This window comes from Hipposideros armiger, unplaced genomic scaffold (assembly GCF_001890085.2).
Source record: "Hipposideros armiger isolate ML-2016 unplaced genomic scaffold, ASM189008v1 scaffold_5, whole genome shotgun sequence".
NCBI classification, from domain to species: Eukaryota; Metazoa; Chordata; class Mammalia; order Chiroptera; family Hipposideridae; genus Hipposideros; species Hipposideros armiger.
In genome coordinates, this window is record NW_017731355.1 from 6746882 (window position 1) to 6766197 (window position 19316).

A 19316-nucleotide genomic window follows, 5' to 3' on the forward strand; every position below is an offset into this window, starting at 1 on the left:
ACACCACAGAGTGAGTTTCTCAGACGGATTGTTACAATGGTAGCTAAGCCCAGCAGGGACTGTAACTTTTGCCAGCCCGGATCCCAGGGGCAGGATTAGAAAAGGGCCTTAGGAGTGTCTGAGGTAGGATGTGCTTCTAATAAGACGCCAACACTCCTCTGAAGCACAAATACTTAGAGGTCAGGAGCCTTGCCTGATTCTTTGTAGCCCAGACTCCCAAAAGGTATCTGACTCTTAGAACACAGCAGCTGAACACAGATGGAAGTTTGATTCACTTTATAAAATGGAGAATAGATATGGTCTTTTAAGAGTGGTATATTTGATTAGAATTATGTAAAAACACTGATACAGAGATAAGGCATTAGTCTTAATGTAAACAGGACAAAAAAGTCTTGAAAGTCTCCCTGAATGTCACAGTTTATTTGCTGTGATCTAAACTCTTGGTGAATTGAAGGTAATTTCCACTGATGACACAGGAAGCTCTGATGGGCCTTTTTGTTCTTAGCCATCTTGAAAAGAGTGGGGGATAGGGCCATTTTGCCTAGCAGGTTCCTCACTTCTTACAGGGCTATAACAAGGGATGAACAAGTAATCTACTATTCAGAAGGCTATGGGGTTTAGTTGGAATAAAAACACACTACAAAAAAATAATCATTTGTTTCTTTCAGTGATTTTTCTTGCTCCAAACCCCTCCAGTTTTGGATGGATTTGCTGTGCAGGAAGAAATCTAAGATAAGGCATTTTAAGAGTCTCACAGATCTTTCCTGGTAGATCACAGTATGCTAATCTAATAATATTTGATAATAAATTTAATTATCCAAGAAATTGTATTATCCTTGTTTTATATATGTTTCCTATAAATGAGTATCATTTAAATCTATGATACACTGAGAACAGTTAAGAATTATATCTTGCATTTATGATTTAAGAAGCTATATTTAAAAATGAAGATGTGTTTATGTGACTATAATTATAAGGAAATTAGAAACCAAACAGGTGGATATTTATAAAAACTGATATTTCAGGAAAGGACTCAAAGTCCAACTCCTTTGTAAACTGGGGAACATACAATTATTTTAAGAAGAATTTAATTTTTTCCCAACTGGACTCCAGATTATGTCAAAGGAGAAACATTCAGAAATCTTAAGACTTTTGCTTCCTCAAATTTTAGATGGATTGCTTTTCGGAATTTTTCTAATCGACATTATATGAAATCCTCTAGCTGACAAAAGGCCAAAGGTTTACATTCCTCTCAAGACCTGAATGAATTTTTATGTATTAACATGATGGTATTCCAGTATTTACCACACTGAACAGGAAGAAAGAAATAATTAATTTCATCATCCAGGAACCATACAAATATGAAGTTAAAATACAATTTTCATTGATGGTCAACACTGTAGATTCCATGTTATGATTAATTCCAAGAACACAAATTTTTGCATCTTCAGTGGAATTTTCAGTTGTAACAACATCCTCAAAGAGTTTTCAGTTTGTCTTTATCTTGCTCCTTTTGACTGCAAAGTGCAAAAGATTCCTGAACAAACTGCCTGCACATTGGGCACTGCTGAAAATACTTCACACAGCCATCACACAAGCACGTGTGTCTACATGGCAGTAGCACCCAGTTCACAGTCCCGTTCTGGCAAACAACACAGTCTTTGCTAGTCTCCTCTGGAGGGTCTACTTCACTTTCAGAGAGTCCGGCTTTTTCCAACAAACTTCGGTCTGTGCTTTTTTCTTCTGGAGAGGAATTGCTGGTGGGAGTGGAATTATTATTTGCAGACATGAAAAGTTGCTGCAAATCAAAGAAACAAGTTTAAAGATAATTACAAATGACAACTACTCTTTAAACTGGGGGTCATAAAAGCTGCTCAAAATTTAAGAGCTAACAAATCCAATAATGAATAATAACTAAGTCCTATAAAAACTAACTGAAAAATATTATCGATTTATAAGTGGTCATTCTTTGAAATTCTGCAAAGAAAAGAGACAAGACCATAGGGTATAACTTACCTTAAGATCATGAAATTGACCTTGAGCCAGGAGTAAATATTGATATAATATTCTACAGGAAAGTTTATAATTCTTATCAGGAATATGAATTACTGACACCATGGAAATCTAAAATAAAAAATGAACACTAGTCAGTACCTAACCTCTTTATATCATTTCACAGATATGTGAAAAATGTGTCTCAAATAAAAATAAGAAGTTGATAAATTAGAAAACTTACAATAATTTATTTAAATCACAGTCATTACAGAGGAATCAGTTATTGACATATTTTTGTTAGCGTTATTTAATTATACTCAAATTTACAAATTGATTGTGATCCCAACAAAAACACCATTAAGCTTTTTATAGCACAGTTGACTCTAAAATTCTCATGTGGAAAAATAACACATAAGAATAGCTAGGAAAATACTGAAGAGAAAACTATGAGAGGACTAAGTCCAGTCAGATATTAAAACATACTACAAAGCCTCTAAAATTAGAACAGCGGTGCTGGTGCATAAATAGACAGATGGCTAGAACTGAATAAACAGTCCAGAAACAGACCCAATTATATATACAAATATGATAAAGGTGGCATCTCAAATCACTGGGCGAAAAGAGTCTTTTTAATAAAAAGTATTGTGACAACTGGATAGCTACTTGGAAACATAAAGTTAGATGCATTCCTCATACCATACATAAGAATAAACTCCAAAAGCATGACAGATCTAATTGTAAAATATAAAATATATATACAAGTACTAGAAGAAAACGTGTGAATTCCTTTCTAGTCTCAGTGTAGGGGAAGACTTTCTAACTATAACTCAAACCCAGAGGCAGATAAATTCGACAAATTTGATTACATAAAAATTAAAAACCTGCACAGCAAAAAGCATCACAGGCAAAGTTAAAGACATATGACAAACTGGAATAAAATATTTACAATGCATATCACAGACTAAGGATTACTAGCCCTAATTTATGGAAACCTTTTGAAAATTGAGGGCTAGCCGAGTGGCTCAGTTGGTTAAGAGCGTGAGCTCTGAGCAACAGGGTCGCCAGTTCGATTCCCACATGGGCTGTGCCCGAGCTGAGCTGTCGCTGAGCTGGTGAGAGTACGTGCTCTTAGCAGTAAGGTTGCCAGTTTGACACCCATATGGGATGGTGGGCTGCTGTGCACTCCCACCTCCCCCCACCCCCCAACAATTAGGTTGAAAGTGGCGACTAGACTTGGAGTCCTCCACAACTAAGATTAAAGAACTTGACTTGGAGCTGATAGGTCCTGGAAAAACACAATGTTCCCCTTCCCCAATTCCCCAACACTGTTTCCCTCCTCAATTCCCCAATAAAAATCTTAAAAAAAAAAACCAAAAAAATACGAGTATATTATCACCTGTGCAGTATACTGGCTGAAAATGCGTAATTTCAATCTAATCATGATGAAACATCAGAAAAACAAAATGAGGAATGTTCTGTTTTACAAAAGGGTGTTTGTATGTGACTGCATTTTTCAAAAATCCTGTCATAAAAGACAAAGAAAGGCTATGAAAATATTCCAGATTAAAGGAGGCTAATGATACATGACAAATACAGTATCTGACTCTAGACTAGAATTTGTACTGCAGGAGAAAATATGTTATGAAGAATACTGTTAGATCAACTGACAATTGGAATATACGTAATAGATTAGATAAAATATTATATTGATGCTAGATTTATAAAGTTGATAACTATACTGTGGTTAAATAAGAGACCATCACCATTATTAAGAAATACACACTGAAGTATTTAGGGGTAAAGAATCATCATGTATACATGATTACTCTCAAATCATTCATTAAAAAATACATACACACACACACACACACACACACACACACACATATATGGGCAAATAATAATGTAAATATGAATGCTAACAATTAACAATAAAGAGACCTGGGTAAAGGACATATGAGTATTCTTTCACTGTTTTATTTTTGCAAGTTTTTGATATTATGTCCAAATAAAAAGTTTTTTTAAAACCCTATTATGGTTATAAACATACAATATTATTTACAGCTTTATAAGGATTTATTAATTTGGCAATGGCTTTAAAGGCTTTTAATACTAAATCAATTTTGTATTCATGATTGGTAGAAGGTAGTAATGTTATCATCTCACTAACAATCCTGTCATTTGATTTAATATTAAACGCCTCTGAAGCTACTATAATGCTAGTTTTAAATGTATATATAGTTGTATAGATATATATTATATGGAAAAGATGTTAAAATATACTATTAAATGAAAGAAGGTCACAAAATAATCTGTACAAGTAGATCCAATTTTCATTTAAAAATTACATATATAAAGGTCTGGGAAGATACAAATATTCACAGTGGTTATTTTTGGATGATAGAATAAAAGTGATTATACGTTTTTCCTTTTGGCTTATCTAGATTTTCTAATTTTATTTCCTGCCATAAACATGTACTGTTTGAGTAATACAGAAAACTAATGTAATTAAGTAAAAATAAAATTTTAAAGGCAAAATCTTGCAATAACAATCCCTATTTTCCTTTGTCTACCTAAAATAATAAATTAGTTCCTAACTACACCATCGAAATGTAATTTTTTACTGTTACAATAGGAAAAGGAGCGTTTACTTCTTTTAGATATGGAGTCTCCGACTCCCAGATAAAATACTGAAAAACCACATATGAAAAAGTAATTATTAAAAGCTCAGTTTGCTTTTAAAATTAAGAGCAGGGAACATTAATATAAAATATACTAACAAATATGCTTTAGTTCTAATGTTAGGCCCAATCTGAGAGATAAAAGATGGAGAAGCAAGGATTAACAGGAAGAAAAAAGGGAGCCCGCTGATAAGAATAAAAGACTTCAGGCAGGGAGACATATACACAAAGGAAATGACTGGTAACCCTGGGAGCCAGGCACTGCTTCCCTGTGGGAAGAAACCTCCCACACTACCACAGGGCCATGGAGTCTTCTTTATTCCAGGTGGATCAGGGACCTGACAGCAAATTTTCCCTGTTTAATGTCATTGCAAAGTGGTTAAAATGGTAAATTTTATTTTATATATATATATATATATATATATATTTTACCATGCACACACCAAATCCTCCTGTTTAGATAGAAGGAGAAAATGAGAAAACAAAGATGACTGTGAGTACCTCAAGTAGACAGACAGCACCAGCAGTGAGGGGAAAAGGAAGCAAAAGGGGGCACTAGGAGGAAGGTGACTGAGAGCTGACTTGTTTTGTTTGAAATAAAGGGAAAGTAGGGGAGCTAAGAAGAGGTGGAGGACACGGTGATGAGAGAAGGGTTACCTTGCCCAGGTAGGCAGGGTTATGAAACACCGAACCTAACAGGTCTTATTTATCTTCAATTGAAAACGAAGGGAGGGAAGCAGAAACCAGCTCTCTCATATACACTATCTCGTACACGCAAGTAAGGAGTTTTCCTGTCAAGCTCTATGGGGCTCACTAACATTGCTTGGTATGACTTTTTTTACTTACCAAATTTATTGAGCACCTACTGTGTTCCAGGCACTGTGCTAGATTCTGAATATACACTGCTGTTGGTATGTCTTTTATTTGGAAAAAACAAGCTGACTTCAGCTCAGTGGAACTTGAATTTAATTAGATTAAAAAACCCAAAACCTAGAGAAGCTTAACTGCATATGTTCAGGGTCTAGATTTCCCAATAAGGGTCTACACCTTCCAAAGTTCAATGCACACTTGTTTCAGAAAGATAGTCCTGTTAAAAAAAAAAAAAGGGTGGGGTGGGATGGGGAGAATGGGCACGGACTACAAAGGCTTGGGGTCAAGCCCATCTTTATTTCCTGAAGGACTGGGATGTTTCTTTGGACTCTGTTTCAGTCTTTGTAAGGATTTTGCTCTAACACACAAGGTTTTTGGAAGGAATAGATAAGTTAATGTTAGTGAATGTACTTTGTATATTACAAAGTATCATAAAAATGTTACCATATCTTTATTAATGAACGTGTCTATATCATGCACTTCAGAAAAGCAGTAAATGGTGTAGAAGGGGCATTCTTACCATGATATGATTTCACCAAAAGTTTATTTCATATATAAGCTTCTATCATACTTAGAGGATTGTCATGGCTCAGGTCCTCTTAGATCTCTAAGATGCTTTTATCTTCCTAATAGGGATAAACTATCAGACTAAAGAAATAATTAGCATATAATGAGAAAAATAATTATCACTGTAATTACAGAAAATATAGGGACCAAACATATATAAGAAGTAGGTGCAGCAGGGACTATGATGGAAAAAAGATGACTATAAACATGCAAAGAAAAGAGTGGATACTGTCTGAAAATTGAGCACTTTAGATCATTACAATGCCTATTTATTCAGCACTAAAAATGTTAAGAATAAACATGCTTCCCAACAGATTTTTTCTATGTAGGAAACATGACAGAATACACAATGATGAAATCAACCTAATTCAAATATATCCTTTATTTTTAAAATAAAATCATATTCTTACAACCCATATGGGGAAAAAAAGTCACACTCTGAAGGTGCTGCTAAAACATACGGAGGGTGCCAAAAAAATATGTACCCATTTTAAGAAAGGAAAAAATTGTATTAAAGTTAGGCTGATGTAACCACTTTGAACACCTCTTGTAATTGCAGAAGGCAAACGTGACTTGTACTCATCTTTTGTTATTGGTATAAATTAAGTAGTATAATTTTAATACAGTTTTTTCCTTTCTTGAAATGTATAAACATTTTTTTGGTGCCCTCTGTATAAAACATCATACAAGTGTATTTTCTATGTATTCATTTTTTAAGAAAAATGTTTCTAGGCCAAATGTATATCCTCAGAAATTAAAATAAAACTTATTCTATGTCACCAAATAATTAAGACCCATTATCCAAATCACTTCAAAGTAATGCTTCCAGAACTTTAAAATTACTTACAATATCATAAATTTCTCGGTCATTCTCCTCAGCTAGGGTCAACAGTGCTACCAGTGGATAGCGAGATCTGGGCACTATACCAAAGTCTTCAATTTTAGTATCTTTTGGTAACTGGCAATATATTTCTTCTTTGCTCTCCTTTTTAATACTTGTTGAAGATGTAAAGGTAAATTGCCACTATAACCAAAAATATAATAATATACCAAAGGCGATCAACAGTACTTTAGTAACATTTTATTTTATCCATAACAAGTCTGATGTCTCAAGTTTTCATGTGCTAATGGCTATATCAGATAAAAGGATACAAATATTGTTTTTGATAGAGATATTCGCTGTACAGAGCATCTTCCAAGGCTTGGGGAGTGCTTATTCGGAAGCAATAAAAGTGCTTCTGCAGAGCCTCGTATAATTTCTGAACACTGCACCCCCAGTAACATGTAAGGAGGCTATCTTCAAGGCAATCTGTTGTCAAAGTTATACCAGCTGTGGAACACAAAGAAGACAAAGAGAAGAAAATTACCTAATGTCATTTCTGATATGATACAATTATACATAGTAACAAAAGCTTTCTTTTGGATGCTGGCCAGGCTGCTGGCAGTTAAAGGAACTCATTAAAGGGTGGTACACGCCTATAACTGAACTGATCTCTAAAACAAGACATATAAAAACCTCAATGTCTACACAATTTTGAAGTGCTATCAGGAAACATTATTTATACCTCTATGCTTGGAAATTATCAATTTCTTTTTTTTTTTTTTTTTGGTGACTCCAAGACTTTCCTCACATAGATTTTAAAAACTGAAATACAGTTTCCTGTTGTTAACCTACCCCTCTAGTAGTGTCTATAATCTTAACTACAAGCAGAGCAGACTGTCTCTGAAAGTGAATACACCTCACCCACGGGTCCACAAGATGATCACTGGAGTAGGAAAAATATTAAAAAGAAATTGAGCTTTACTAATATTAACATACACATGGACATTAATACACGTTCTTGTCACACAGTTAATGTCCCATGTAATGTGCAAAATATCCTGAGGAAAGAGTGGGGATTCCATAAGATGGAGGGCTTAATAGTGATGTCCTCATTTGTTTGTTTATTTTCAGCATAATAAAAGATATTATAATTTGAGAAGACGTGATTAAGTGAACATACAAATTATATTATATAGTTTTACCTACTTACTTAACACTCAGGATTTACTATGTGCCACCTATATGATTGTTTTTCCCTTGCTTGTGGCTGTCGTAGCAATATCAAGAGCAGCAACATCCAGTGTCTCACGCCGCTGGCAGTGGAAGCTGCAACATGTAGTGCTCAGAGACAGTGATGTGCTTACTAAACCAACAGGGCATGGTTTTGGTCATTGTTCCTGGCTGAAGTGCCTTGGTCTCTCATTCTGGCTCCCCAAACCTTCTGGCAAGCCTGTAAGCTATCCAGTATCCTTTCATTGGAGTCATTTCTATTGCTTGCTAATAGGAATTCTGATTGATACATTACCTATTTTGTTTAAAGGTGATCAACAGTGTGTGTTGGAGGGAGACACATGAACACAACCAGATGATCCACAGGATACCAAATACTGATTAATTTTTTTCCACTTTTCTTCTCAGTATTTAGTAGTATGTACACAGTCTCAGCTTCTGAGTATATATAGCGGCAGTGCCATAGAGCAATTTCTAATCATAGTTACATAAAAGTTGTAATTGGCAGGAACTTCAGGTATATAATTAAAACAGAATTTGATTTCAAATTTTTATGATTCCAATCATCAGGTATTAATTCAAGAGTGGAAAGTTCAATTAGCTATTTTTTTCAATTAGTTTTTAAATAGCTGAAGAAAAACACTCCATTAATACAAATTTAATATATATACATACTTATTTAAAATCACACATAATTTTCTGTCACTTTAGAACAACACAACATGAGGCAAGAAAAAAAGTTGGAAGTTGATAAGGGAAAAAAATTTAAAGCATACAAAAAAGTGGAAAAAGAAAAAAAGGAACACAGAAAATGAATACTTAATATTACTGTATTACTGGCAAAAAATGAAAAAAAAATGTATGTATAAGGATATTCATTGTAGGACTAGTTATATTAAAATGCTGGAATCTACCCCAATGTCCATCATAGGGGATTAAATGAGTAAAATATAGAATACTCTCCAATGAAGAAGTACTATTCAGCTCTTAAAAAAGAATTGAGGCATATCAAAATATCTCTATATAGTACTACTGTGGAGTGAGCTTTAGAATATACTGCTAAACAAAAAAAGGTGGAGAAAAGTATGATACTGTTTATCTCATAGCAGAGGATATCCACATATATGTATTTGTTTACACTAAAAAATAACAATGGAAGGATAAACCTTAAAATAAAAAGTCAACTTACAGAACATACAAAACTACCAGTTTATTTGCTTTGTAAAAAGAAATCAGGTTCCAGAGGTTCAGAGCTGCATAAAACTTGTTTACAGACTTGGCATACTTGACTAAAATGAGGGGCGTGTCAGAGACTCCTGATAACTAGATGTTAATCAGGCTTTAATATAATGTCTCTGAAATCAATATTTTAAATAATGAGGCAGAACTACAGAATCTATAAAACTCTCCAGTCTTCCATAAACTTGTGCACTACATAGACTGAGAGGAAAATATACTGATTTACACCAACTGACAAATACCCCTATGCAAAAACTATCCTCCCTTTAGTTTTTATCACTTCTGCAAAGATCCTTATATTCAATTCTCATTCTTATATTTTCTTAGTCTTCTAAAATTCAGTGCACACACAATGCCATTTTAGATCAATACAACAGAATTAAGATATAGACATAAACCAGGCAATTCAGAATCCAAATGAAGTGAAGCAGCATGGGTGTGATCTCTCGCAACCTGCCCTTACCTGCCTGGCTGTAACAGCCAAAAAGGGTAGGAGACAACGTAAGAGACAGTCTTGCAAAACACTGAAAAAAACAGGGACTATATTCAAATGAGTTGAGCCATTAGAAAAGGAGAAACAATGGGGGAGGGAAGCCACAAACCATCTTGCAGAAGGCCTGTGAGGAAAGAATCAATACACAAGGAGACCACCACGCGTGAGGGTAATGAAACCAGAATACTGGGAGATGAAAACTATAGGTTGTAAGGACCAGAGGTTCACAAATCCTCCAAAAATGCTGTCTGTATCATTTTGATTAACCCTTTTGCTTTATGTTAGTTCTTATCAGGGAGACTAAGTCAAAATACTAGACGCGGTTTACAAAAGGACAGCAGAATCCCCGAACCAAATTAATACCACTCAACTAATATATCCTGAGTACCTACTTTCAATTTCAGTAAAGCCTCTACATTGGGGACATGGAAACATCATAAATCCAAATATAGTATCGTGACACAACAACAAAAAATCCCCTCCCCCAAGCCCACCCCTAGTACAGAGATCTAAATGAGTAAGATTCCCTGGTGTATTTTCAAGTATATCAGGTCTCCCTCCTCTCTGTGCCTGCCAGGCATCTTAGATACAGTGGTAAAAAAAGACCTGGGTTTTTAAACTATCTACACATCAAATGAAATAACCTTTTAAAATGTCACAATCATTGCTTAGAATATTATTTCAATATCCTGGGTAGGCATCTCTAATGATACCAACTGTTCCACAATTTTAACAAATGAATTTTATTCTGCTGAGTACAATTCCTACCCAAATCCTTCTTATTTCCCCACAGCAGACAATGAAGGATACACATTGCTATTTAAAAAAAAAAAATTTTCAGTAAACACGCTATAAGCCCACACTTTAAAAATTGTTTTCATGTACTTCAGTAATGCTACTTTACTGTTGGTTAGCATCTAGTGTGTTGGACATGAGAGGCATTCTACTTAGCGGATATCTTTTCATTTGCTTCTAACATTTACAGGGCAGGCTCTGTTTGAGACTGTTTCTGTGTTAAAGGCAGATTGATGGATTTCCTGACACCTTCTAGCTCACAAGTGTCCTGTGTTTGTTTGCTCACAATGTATCAGTTCTTATTTTTTCAGTGTTTCCAGCCTTGTGGAACTGCGCTGCAGGAAGGACCGTTTAGTAATGGTAGATATTTTTTACTGGCAGTTCTGCTTAAGAGCCAGATGTGACATTATAGCAGGCCCCAGTGCATGGCCACAAAGGTCAGAGATCACCAAACCCCCACTATTCTGCACAATTTATTCAAGCATATTTTCTAAATGTTAGTTTTCTCTGTCATATCTTGAAATTTGGTTTTCCCAAGTGAAAAATGTCAGAATGAACCACTTATCTACCATTAGAGGGGGGAAAAAAAGGCCCTTAGTTCCCTTCAATTCATAAGGGTTATACTACACCTATCTATCAATTGGTCAATAGATATACTATATACAGCTAAGGAAGAAGAATAAGAAATTTTGTACCTTTTCATTGTAAATCAAGATTTTACTTAAGGTTGATAATCCCTATTGACTAATTTTTGACAAGTAATTCTGGAAGTTACAGGCAGGAAGATGACTAGACAAGAATGTTCATAGAAGACAAGGGAGCAGGGTGTCAGGGAGGAAGGACTAGCCAACTCTGGGAAACACTGCAGAGAGAGCACTAACTCAGTCAGGCCTGAAATCATCCACTGGGTTTTATGACTGCTGGGGGTCAGAGGTGGGGCACTGTGGTAATTATTGACCTTGGGGAAAGCCATTTCAGTGGAGGGATGGATATAGGTAGAAATCAAACTACATTGCTCTAAGGAGTAAAAGAGAAGCAGGCTAAGAGGAGAAGGCAAATGCTTTTAAGAAGCCTGGCTTGAAGGGAAGAAGAGAAATGGGACAATAGCTAGAATAAGATGAAAAGCTGAGAAAGTTTTGGGTTGTTTGGGGTTTTTTTTTGTTTTTTGTTTAAAGATTTTTATTGGGGAATTAGGGGAAGGGGAGCAGACAAGTTGCTGTCATTTTGTTCTTCAGTCTAGTTGTGGAGGACGATGCTTCACTGGACCAAGTTGGCACCATCATTGCGCTCTTCCCGGGCGAGGCAGATCAGTTGCTGGCTTCTGGATGGCCGCTCACGCTGGCTGCTGGCTACACACGGTAGCCCATGGCAACCCACTGCCACAGGGGCTGCAGCCTACGCTGTCGCCTCACGTCAGCCCAGCTCCAGGTTGAGCTGTTGTTCGGCATCTTAGCTGTGGAGGGCAGTGTCACTGGCCTTCATATGTGGGATCTGAACCAGGGCCCTCTGGCGTCCCAAGCCAACTCTTAACCAACGTGCCAGCACTCAGCCGGCCCTGGGTTGTTTGGTTTTAAGATACCAGAAATGTGAGCAAGTGTAGAAGGGGATAGGGTCTCAGACCAGAAATCTTTGCAGAGCTACAGAATTGTCTCTGGAACTGCCTACTCTATAGCTCTACTTAACTGTCACAAAAGCATTTCAAAGTCCAGAAGTTCAAGAAGTTCAAAACTGAATTCATTACCTTTCTTCCGAAACCTGTTGTTCCTCCCTTATTATTCCTCATCTCAGTAAAAGGACCTGCCAACGGAGGACCCGAGCGAAGAATCTGAGCCTTCCTCAACTCTTCTCTCTTATCTGTCCCCAGTCCCCTCCCTTCTCTTTCATTCCACTGGTTCCTAGATATTCTCGCAGGCAACTTTCCCCCCAAGTTAAGTATGGAAACAAACAACTACCATCTATTATTACCATCTACCAAAATAACATTTTATACCAACATAAATTATACCAAAATACCATCATTTCCAATGAAAAGACAGCTGCTCTTCAGAAAGTTAGCAACTTCACATTAACTGTGCTTATACTACACCATTCTTACATTTCTCACTGCACTGAAGACCAATGAAGGGGCTCAGTGTCCTAACAGATTTCTCTTAGGAATACCTGTGACACTTCTTTTTCTCAGACAAATGCCTGTTTACTGGTTGATAAATTCCTTTGGAGCAAGGTTTGTGAATTATTAGTCTTTGTATCTGTAGTATGTAATACAGCTCCTAGAACAAAACGGGTGCTCAATACATGTTTGTCAAATCTAATGAAGAGAAAGCAATAAAGAAAGAAAATTAAAGGACTAAAAAAAGGGGTATAGAAAGAGAAAAATCTTTGGAAAACAACTACCAACTTGTAATTGAAGCTGAAGATGGGTTAGCGATCTCTAAGCCAAAAGGATTCTTGACTTGTCTCATTTGCTTTTTGAAAACTCTTGTGTGGAACTGGGTCTCTTCTGAATTTCTCAAAATTACTGGAACATCCCAACCAAACCTGAAGGAACGTAAAAATAAAATAATACATAATTTTAACAAATGAAATTTTATATGTAGAGTGTGTTATGTCTCATTAGTTATTCTTTTTGACATAAGTATCAGTAAAAGAGATAAAGTTATTCAGTTTACATAATATTGTAATTATATAATTAAGAGAGATTAGAGGTCCCATAAAATTACAATATATTGTTCAGCTGGCTGAATCAACATACTCTTGAAAATAAAGAGTTCTATTGTTAATAGTATTGTTGACAACAAAGGAGTATAGTGATTATAAATTGTATCTAATTTAACAGCAAAAACATGATAATTTTTTAATGATATGAAAAACAAATACATACTTAATATACAGACTATTGTATATTATTTACAACACTTTTAAACACCAAATATAGTCCTTCATTTATGTGACATATTTTCTCCTTTTAAATTTCATGTAAAAATGTGATAATGCATACTGAACAGACCTAGAAGGAAAATGAAAGGGACTAAATTCAATTCTTTATAAAATTAGAAAGCAGCTAAATGTACTCAATTTAAATAAAATAACTTAAGATGAGTACACATTAGTTAAACCAGTGAACTTAGGTTAAGCTGGCAGTTAGGTTCATACTTTGATGCACACTCTTCTCTTCAAACACTTAGTAGTGATAAAAAATAAAAAGAGAAATAAAAAAAGACCCCGCTGAAATGAGTAAACAAACTATGGTGTGTTTAAACTAAGGAACAGAAGTACTCAGCAATGGAAAGGAATAAATTATTGCTACAACCACGTGGATAAATCTCAAAAACAACATGCCGTGCAAAAGAAGCCTAACACAAAAGAGTACATGCTATATGATTCCATAATATGAAATTCTACAGCAGGCAAAAGTAATCTATGGTAGAAATGGAAAACAGAACAATGGTTGCTTCTGGGGGTGTAGGAGTATGAACTGACTAGGAAAGGGCATAAGGAAACTTTCTCTGGTAATACTCTGTATCTTGATAGAGGTTTGAGTTGTATAGATGATGTGCTTAATAATGCTTAAGATTTGTACATTTCATTGTATGTAAATATTACTTCAAAGGAAAAAAAGCTATAAACAAAAACAAGTACTGTACTCTAGCAAATAATATGCAGTGCTTTAGTACTTACGGGTGAAAGGTACAAGTTACTTTGAAGTGATCAAGAAATAAGATGGATTGATGAGTGGAAAGAGGGACGGATGGGTCAGGACAGATATGTAATAAAACATTACAGCAAAATGTTCATTTAGAACCTAAGTGATGAGCATATGTGTGTCTGCTCTATGATTCTTTCAAGATTTCTGTATGTTTGAAAATTTTAATAATAAAATGTTGGGAAAAGAGACATAGCTGGGTTCAAAGACAAGTCTTTATGGATCTGAAAAAGGAAAAAACATAAAGTAATGGAAGGTTGATGCCATGGCTTGTTGGGTTCTGAGTCTGGCAGCAGGCAGTGGCAATAAGCCTTCACATAGGAAGAGGGCCTTATAGGTTGTCTACTCAAGACAAGGGCCAGAGCCAGGTTCACAATTGGGATCTAGGAGCTGGGTTAGGCCAATATCAATATGGGACAGAACTGTCATTATAAGACCTGGTCCTTTATTGTGGGGGGAGGCGGAGACGGTCTACAAATCTGGGTGGAAGCAACTGTAAAATGGCTAAACAGAAAGGATGAAGAGAAAGCGGGGGCAAGGGAAAGATTCCACTAAAATTTAAGTTGCAAACTAAAATTTAAAAACACAATGATAAATCTAATGCCAAGAGAAAGACAGTAAAATTAACAAATGGAATAAAATTTCACTCTAGATAAATTTAATTTTATAAAGCAGTTGGATAACGCTGTTCTTGTCCTGCCTAAAAAAGCTGAAAAGCAAGCCTCTAACAAATCAAGTGTTAACTGTTTCCAAGTAAGTTAACTGCATTCCAAAACAAAGTTCAAGTATATTTATATGAATATAAAAACACCCAGCACCAGATAGGTAAAATTCACAATGTTTAGCATTTAATAAAAATATAACAGGCACGCAAAGATTCCTGGGAAATATGACCTGCAATGAGAAGAGAAACTAAACAATAGAAACAGACCCCAGGAGTGATATAGGTACTAGAATTAGTAGGTAAGTAATCAAAATAATTGTTATAACTATACTTTTTCAAGAAGGTAAGTAAAGATTGAGGATATTATACAGAGACATAGAAGATATAAAAAAAGACCCAAATCCATTTCTGTAGATGAAAAATACAATGTTTAAGATGAAAAATACAAAGAATGGGATTACCAGCAAATCAGACATTACAGAACAAAAAACTAGTAAATTTGAAGATTTACCAACAGAAAGTATCAATATGAAACACAGAGATGAAAAAAAAAAGGCTGAACAAAACAAAACAAACAAAACACCAGTGAGCTGAAGGACAACTTCAAGCAGTCTAATGTGTCACAGAAGCCTGCAGAGGAGAGGCAGACAGTACAAGAAAACTACAAACATCACTCAGGAACATACATGCAAAAATTCTTAACAAGTTTAGGAAATTAAATTCAACAATATATAAGGAGATTCATACATCATGACCTAGTGAGGTTTATCTCAGGAATGCAAGGTTGGCTTAACATAATATTAAAATTTTAAAATAATTCACCATATTAACAGACTTAAAAAAAACATATTATCTCAATATATGAAGAAAAAGCACTAGCTACAATCCAAAGTCTATTCCTGATAAAAACTGTCGGCAAACTAGAAATGTAAAGGAACTTACTCAACCTAATAAAGGACAGCAAAAAAAAATTTTTTTTTAATGTACAGCTAACATCAACTTGAAAAACTGCTTTACTCCTAAAATCAGGAACAAGCCATGTAATAGCCATGTGTCCTTAAGCAATCACTCAACCTCTGTGTACTGTTCCTCCACCTGCAAATGTTTGTAAGAGGGCTTGGCCCTATGTAAGGGAAGCAATGATAGTGTTGATGATGGAGTAGACAGGAGGTGGCCCGAGGGCCAGAATAAAAGCAAATCCAGTAACTTCCCCTCTTCCCGCCTCAGAAGCAATTACCCACAGGTTCTGTCTCCACTGCTCACCCCTGCCCCCAGTGCCTTTTAGAGGTTCAGTCAGGAATGTGGAGTGGAGGACACAAGATAGAACCTTCCTGTGACAACCATAAGATAACACCTTCCCCTTCTTTCTTTCATCCCTTGAAGTGAAAAAATGTTCAAGAAGAAAACCACTCTACACTCGCACATACTGATTATATTCCTCTGGCCCTTTCCTCATCATTTTTTCCCTCCCACCTTTTTTTTTTTCCTTTACTTCCACCGCCTGGCTCCTTATACCCACACTACCAGCAGTAAAAGCTAGCATTCAGATCTCATAGTGTTCATTTCTACTGTAAGTTCAAGCACTGTATTTCAGGTACTTTATCATGTTGTACCTAGAAATTTCAATTAAAGAATCTTTAGAGATATAAGAGCCAGAAACCACAAAAGGCAAGGCTTTGGGGAGGTACCTGGAAGCAGCACACTGTGAACATGAAATTCCTTTGCAGTGTGCTTTATAGTCTCCACGACACATCATGGTTTTAATACAAAAAATATTTCTCCAACTCTGTACATAAAATCAGTGTTGTAGGAACCATATCTGGTCCCTGGCTTTGTATATGCCTCAGAATGAAACAAGTAATTTCAGATGGAAAGTGTTGCTTCTCTTTAAGCATAGATTATCCAAGGCTGCTTGGCCCAGCATCACATCAAGAGCTGACAAAACACACTTATTATTATAAGAAATCCACCTCTCCAGGTTTTTTATTTCTCTGTCTCATGCTTAATCATGGGGTCTACATTTTCTAATATCCTAACGTCCTTGATTTGATTTATATACATCTTTTTAAATTGGTAAGATGAATCATGCTCAATCTTTGGCCTTTATATCTGTGAAGGTAACCTTTTTAAAAAATATATAACCTTTTTACTGTGAAGGATAACATATGTATAGGAAAGTAAATAAAAGATAGTGAATTACAAGGTAATTGTTATTCAGGCGAAGAACTAAAACGAGGTCCTCAGAAACTCTCATGTCACCTCCCACGCAGTACCCCTTCCCTCTCCACTATCTTGACTTCAATTACTATAATTTAGTACGCCTGTTTTTGAATTTTTATAAAAGTGGAACTATGCTTTGGATACTTTTATTTCCTACTTTACAACATTATGCTTAAAGATTCATCCATGTAGCTATACTCAGTGCATTTTTGGCGGCTGTGTAGTATTCTACTGCATAAACATGCCATAATTTGCTTACTCACTCTATTCTTCATGGACATTTAAGGTGTCCTCACATTTTGGCCATAATGAATAATGCATATGTGAACATTTTCATACAAGGCTCTCAGTGCACATACATGCATTTGTCAGGTATACACTGGGAATGGAATTTCTCAGCCATAAGACTGTGCTTCTTCATCTTCAGTGGAAAATGCTAACAACTGTTCTGTGTGGTAGTATCAATTCACATTCCCATCAGCAATGAATGAATTCTCCCGGTTCTATATCCTTGCCAACACATGATTAGTCATCCTGTTAGGTGTGGTTGCACTGCATTGATTTTAATTTCCCTGATGACTAATGAGGTTGAGCACTTTTTCTTATGTTTATTGCTACTGAATATCTTCTTTTGTGAATGCCCTTGTCAAGGCCTTTCCCTGTTTTTCTACTGGTCTTTTCTTATTCATAGAAATTTTTTATATGTTCTGAATAGGAGCCCTTTGTTGGATTTATCTTCAGCCCTTTTACATCTTGCCTTTTCAAGTTCATAATGGTATCTTTTGACGAACATAGCTCTCAATTTTAACACAAAGTTATTAACCTCTTCTTTTAAGGTTAATGCTTTTGCTCCTTGGCTTTTCATTACAGCCTTATCTGAATTATGTTCTAACACTGCTACATTCTGAATTGTAATCTAAGCCATTTTGTATTCCCATCCTCTTAAAGGAGTGAGTCAGCACGGCTAGAGCAGTCAACACTTTGGTGTGACTTTGCCAGCCCTGTGCCTCTGACATCCTCATGTTTTGGAGGGAAGAGGAGGGAAGGGGGTAGAATTCACAGTGTAATAGAGTGACATCATAGTCTGAACACACCTCTTGTCCTAAACATTATGCTTAATGTGCTCTAAGATCATGCACGCTGTTTTTTGGGCAGCTGACACACTGATGACTCATGTTGAGCTTTCAGCCTAGTATAATTCTAAACCTTTTCACATACTTGATCCAGCATGAACTTGCTCATTTTTGCACAAAAATCCACAACTTTCACAGTTTGATGTGGGCCAATATTTCTATCTTTAATGTATTATTCAAAAGCAAATGTGCAGAAATGCTTTGGAATAAGGTTAGAATTTGGAGACTAGTTAAATAGCAATCCATAATAGGTGCTGAGAAATGGTTCTGGAAAACACTGGTAAGTAGACCCAGTGACATGTTTCTGGCCACCATCCTCACATCTGGCCTTTTCCACAATTTTAAAAACCTTTTTATAAAAAAATACAGCTAATATACAATATTATATTAGTTTCAGGTGTACACTATAGTTATTCAACATTTGTATACCTAAAGAAGTGATCACCATATGACCATCTGACACCATACCATGCTATCATGATATTATTGACTATATTTCCTATGCTGTACATTACATCCCCGTGACTTGTTTCATACCTGGAAATTTGGACCTCTTATTCCCCTTCACCATCCCCCCCTTTTTAATTTTTCAATTACAGTTAACATTCAATATTATTTTATATTAATTTCAGGTGTACAGCATAGTGGCTAGACATTTATATAATAAGAAGTGATCTCCTTGACTAGTCTACTACCCACCTAGCAATATACAATTATTACTATATTATTAACTATATTCCCTATGCTGTACTTTACATCCCCATGTCTATCTTTGTAACTATCAATTTGTACTTCTTAATCCCTTTACCTTTTCCACCCTGCCTCCCAACTTGCTTCTCATCTATCACCCCGATAAATCTAGTACCCATCCAACACCACAGTCATTACATTATTGACCATACT

General features: G+C 35.7%; 1 protein-coding gene across 1 annotated transcript in view; it reads right to left on the reverse strand.

Moving 5' to 3' along the window:
* Nucleotides 1-297: 297 nt before the first annotated feature.
* CGRRF1 (cell growth regulator with ring finger domain 1) overlaps nucleotides 298-19316 on the reverse strand; it is a 30126-nt gene continuing 11107 nt past the window's right edge. The window contains exons 2-6 of the mRNA XM_019645319.1: nucleotides 13092-13231; nucleotides 7266-7443; nucleotides 6961-7108; nucleotides 2017-2124; nucleotides 298-1798 (exon numbers count right to left, since the gene is read on the reverse strand). Coding sequence (XP_019500864.1) covers nucleotides 1478-1798; nucleotides 2017-2124; nucleotides 6961-7108; nucleotides 7266-7443; nucleotides 13092-13231 — 895 coding nt within the window. The 3' untranslated portion in view covers nucleotides 298-1477. The remainder of the gene's footprint in view (nucleotides 1799-2016; nucleotides 2125-6960; nucleotides 7109-7265; nucleotides 7444-13091; nucleotides 13232-19316) is intronic.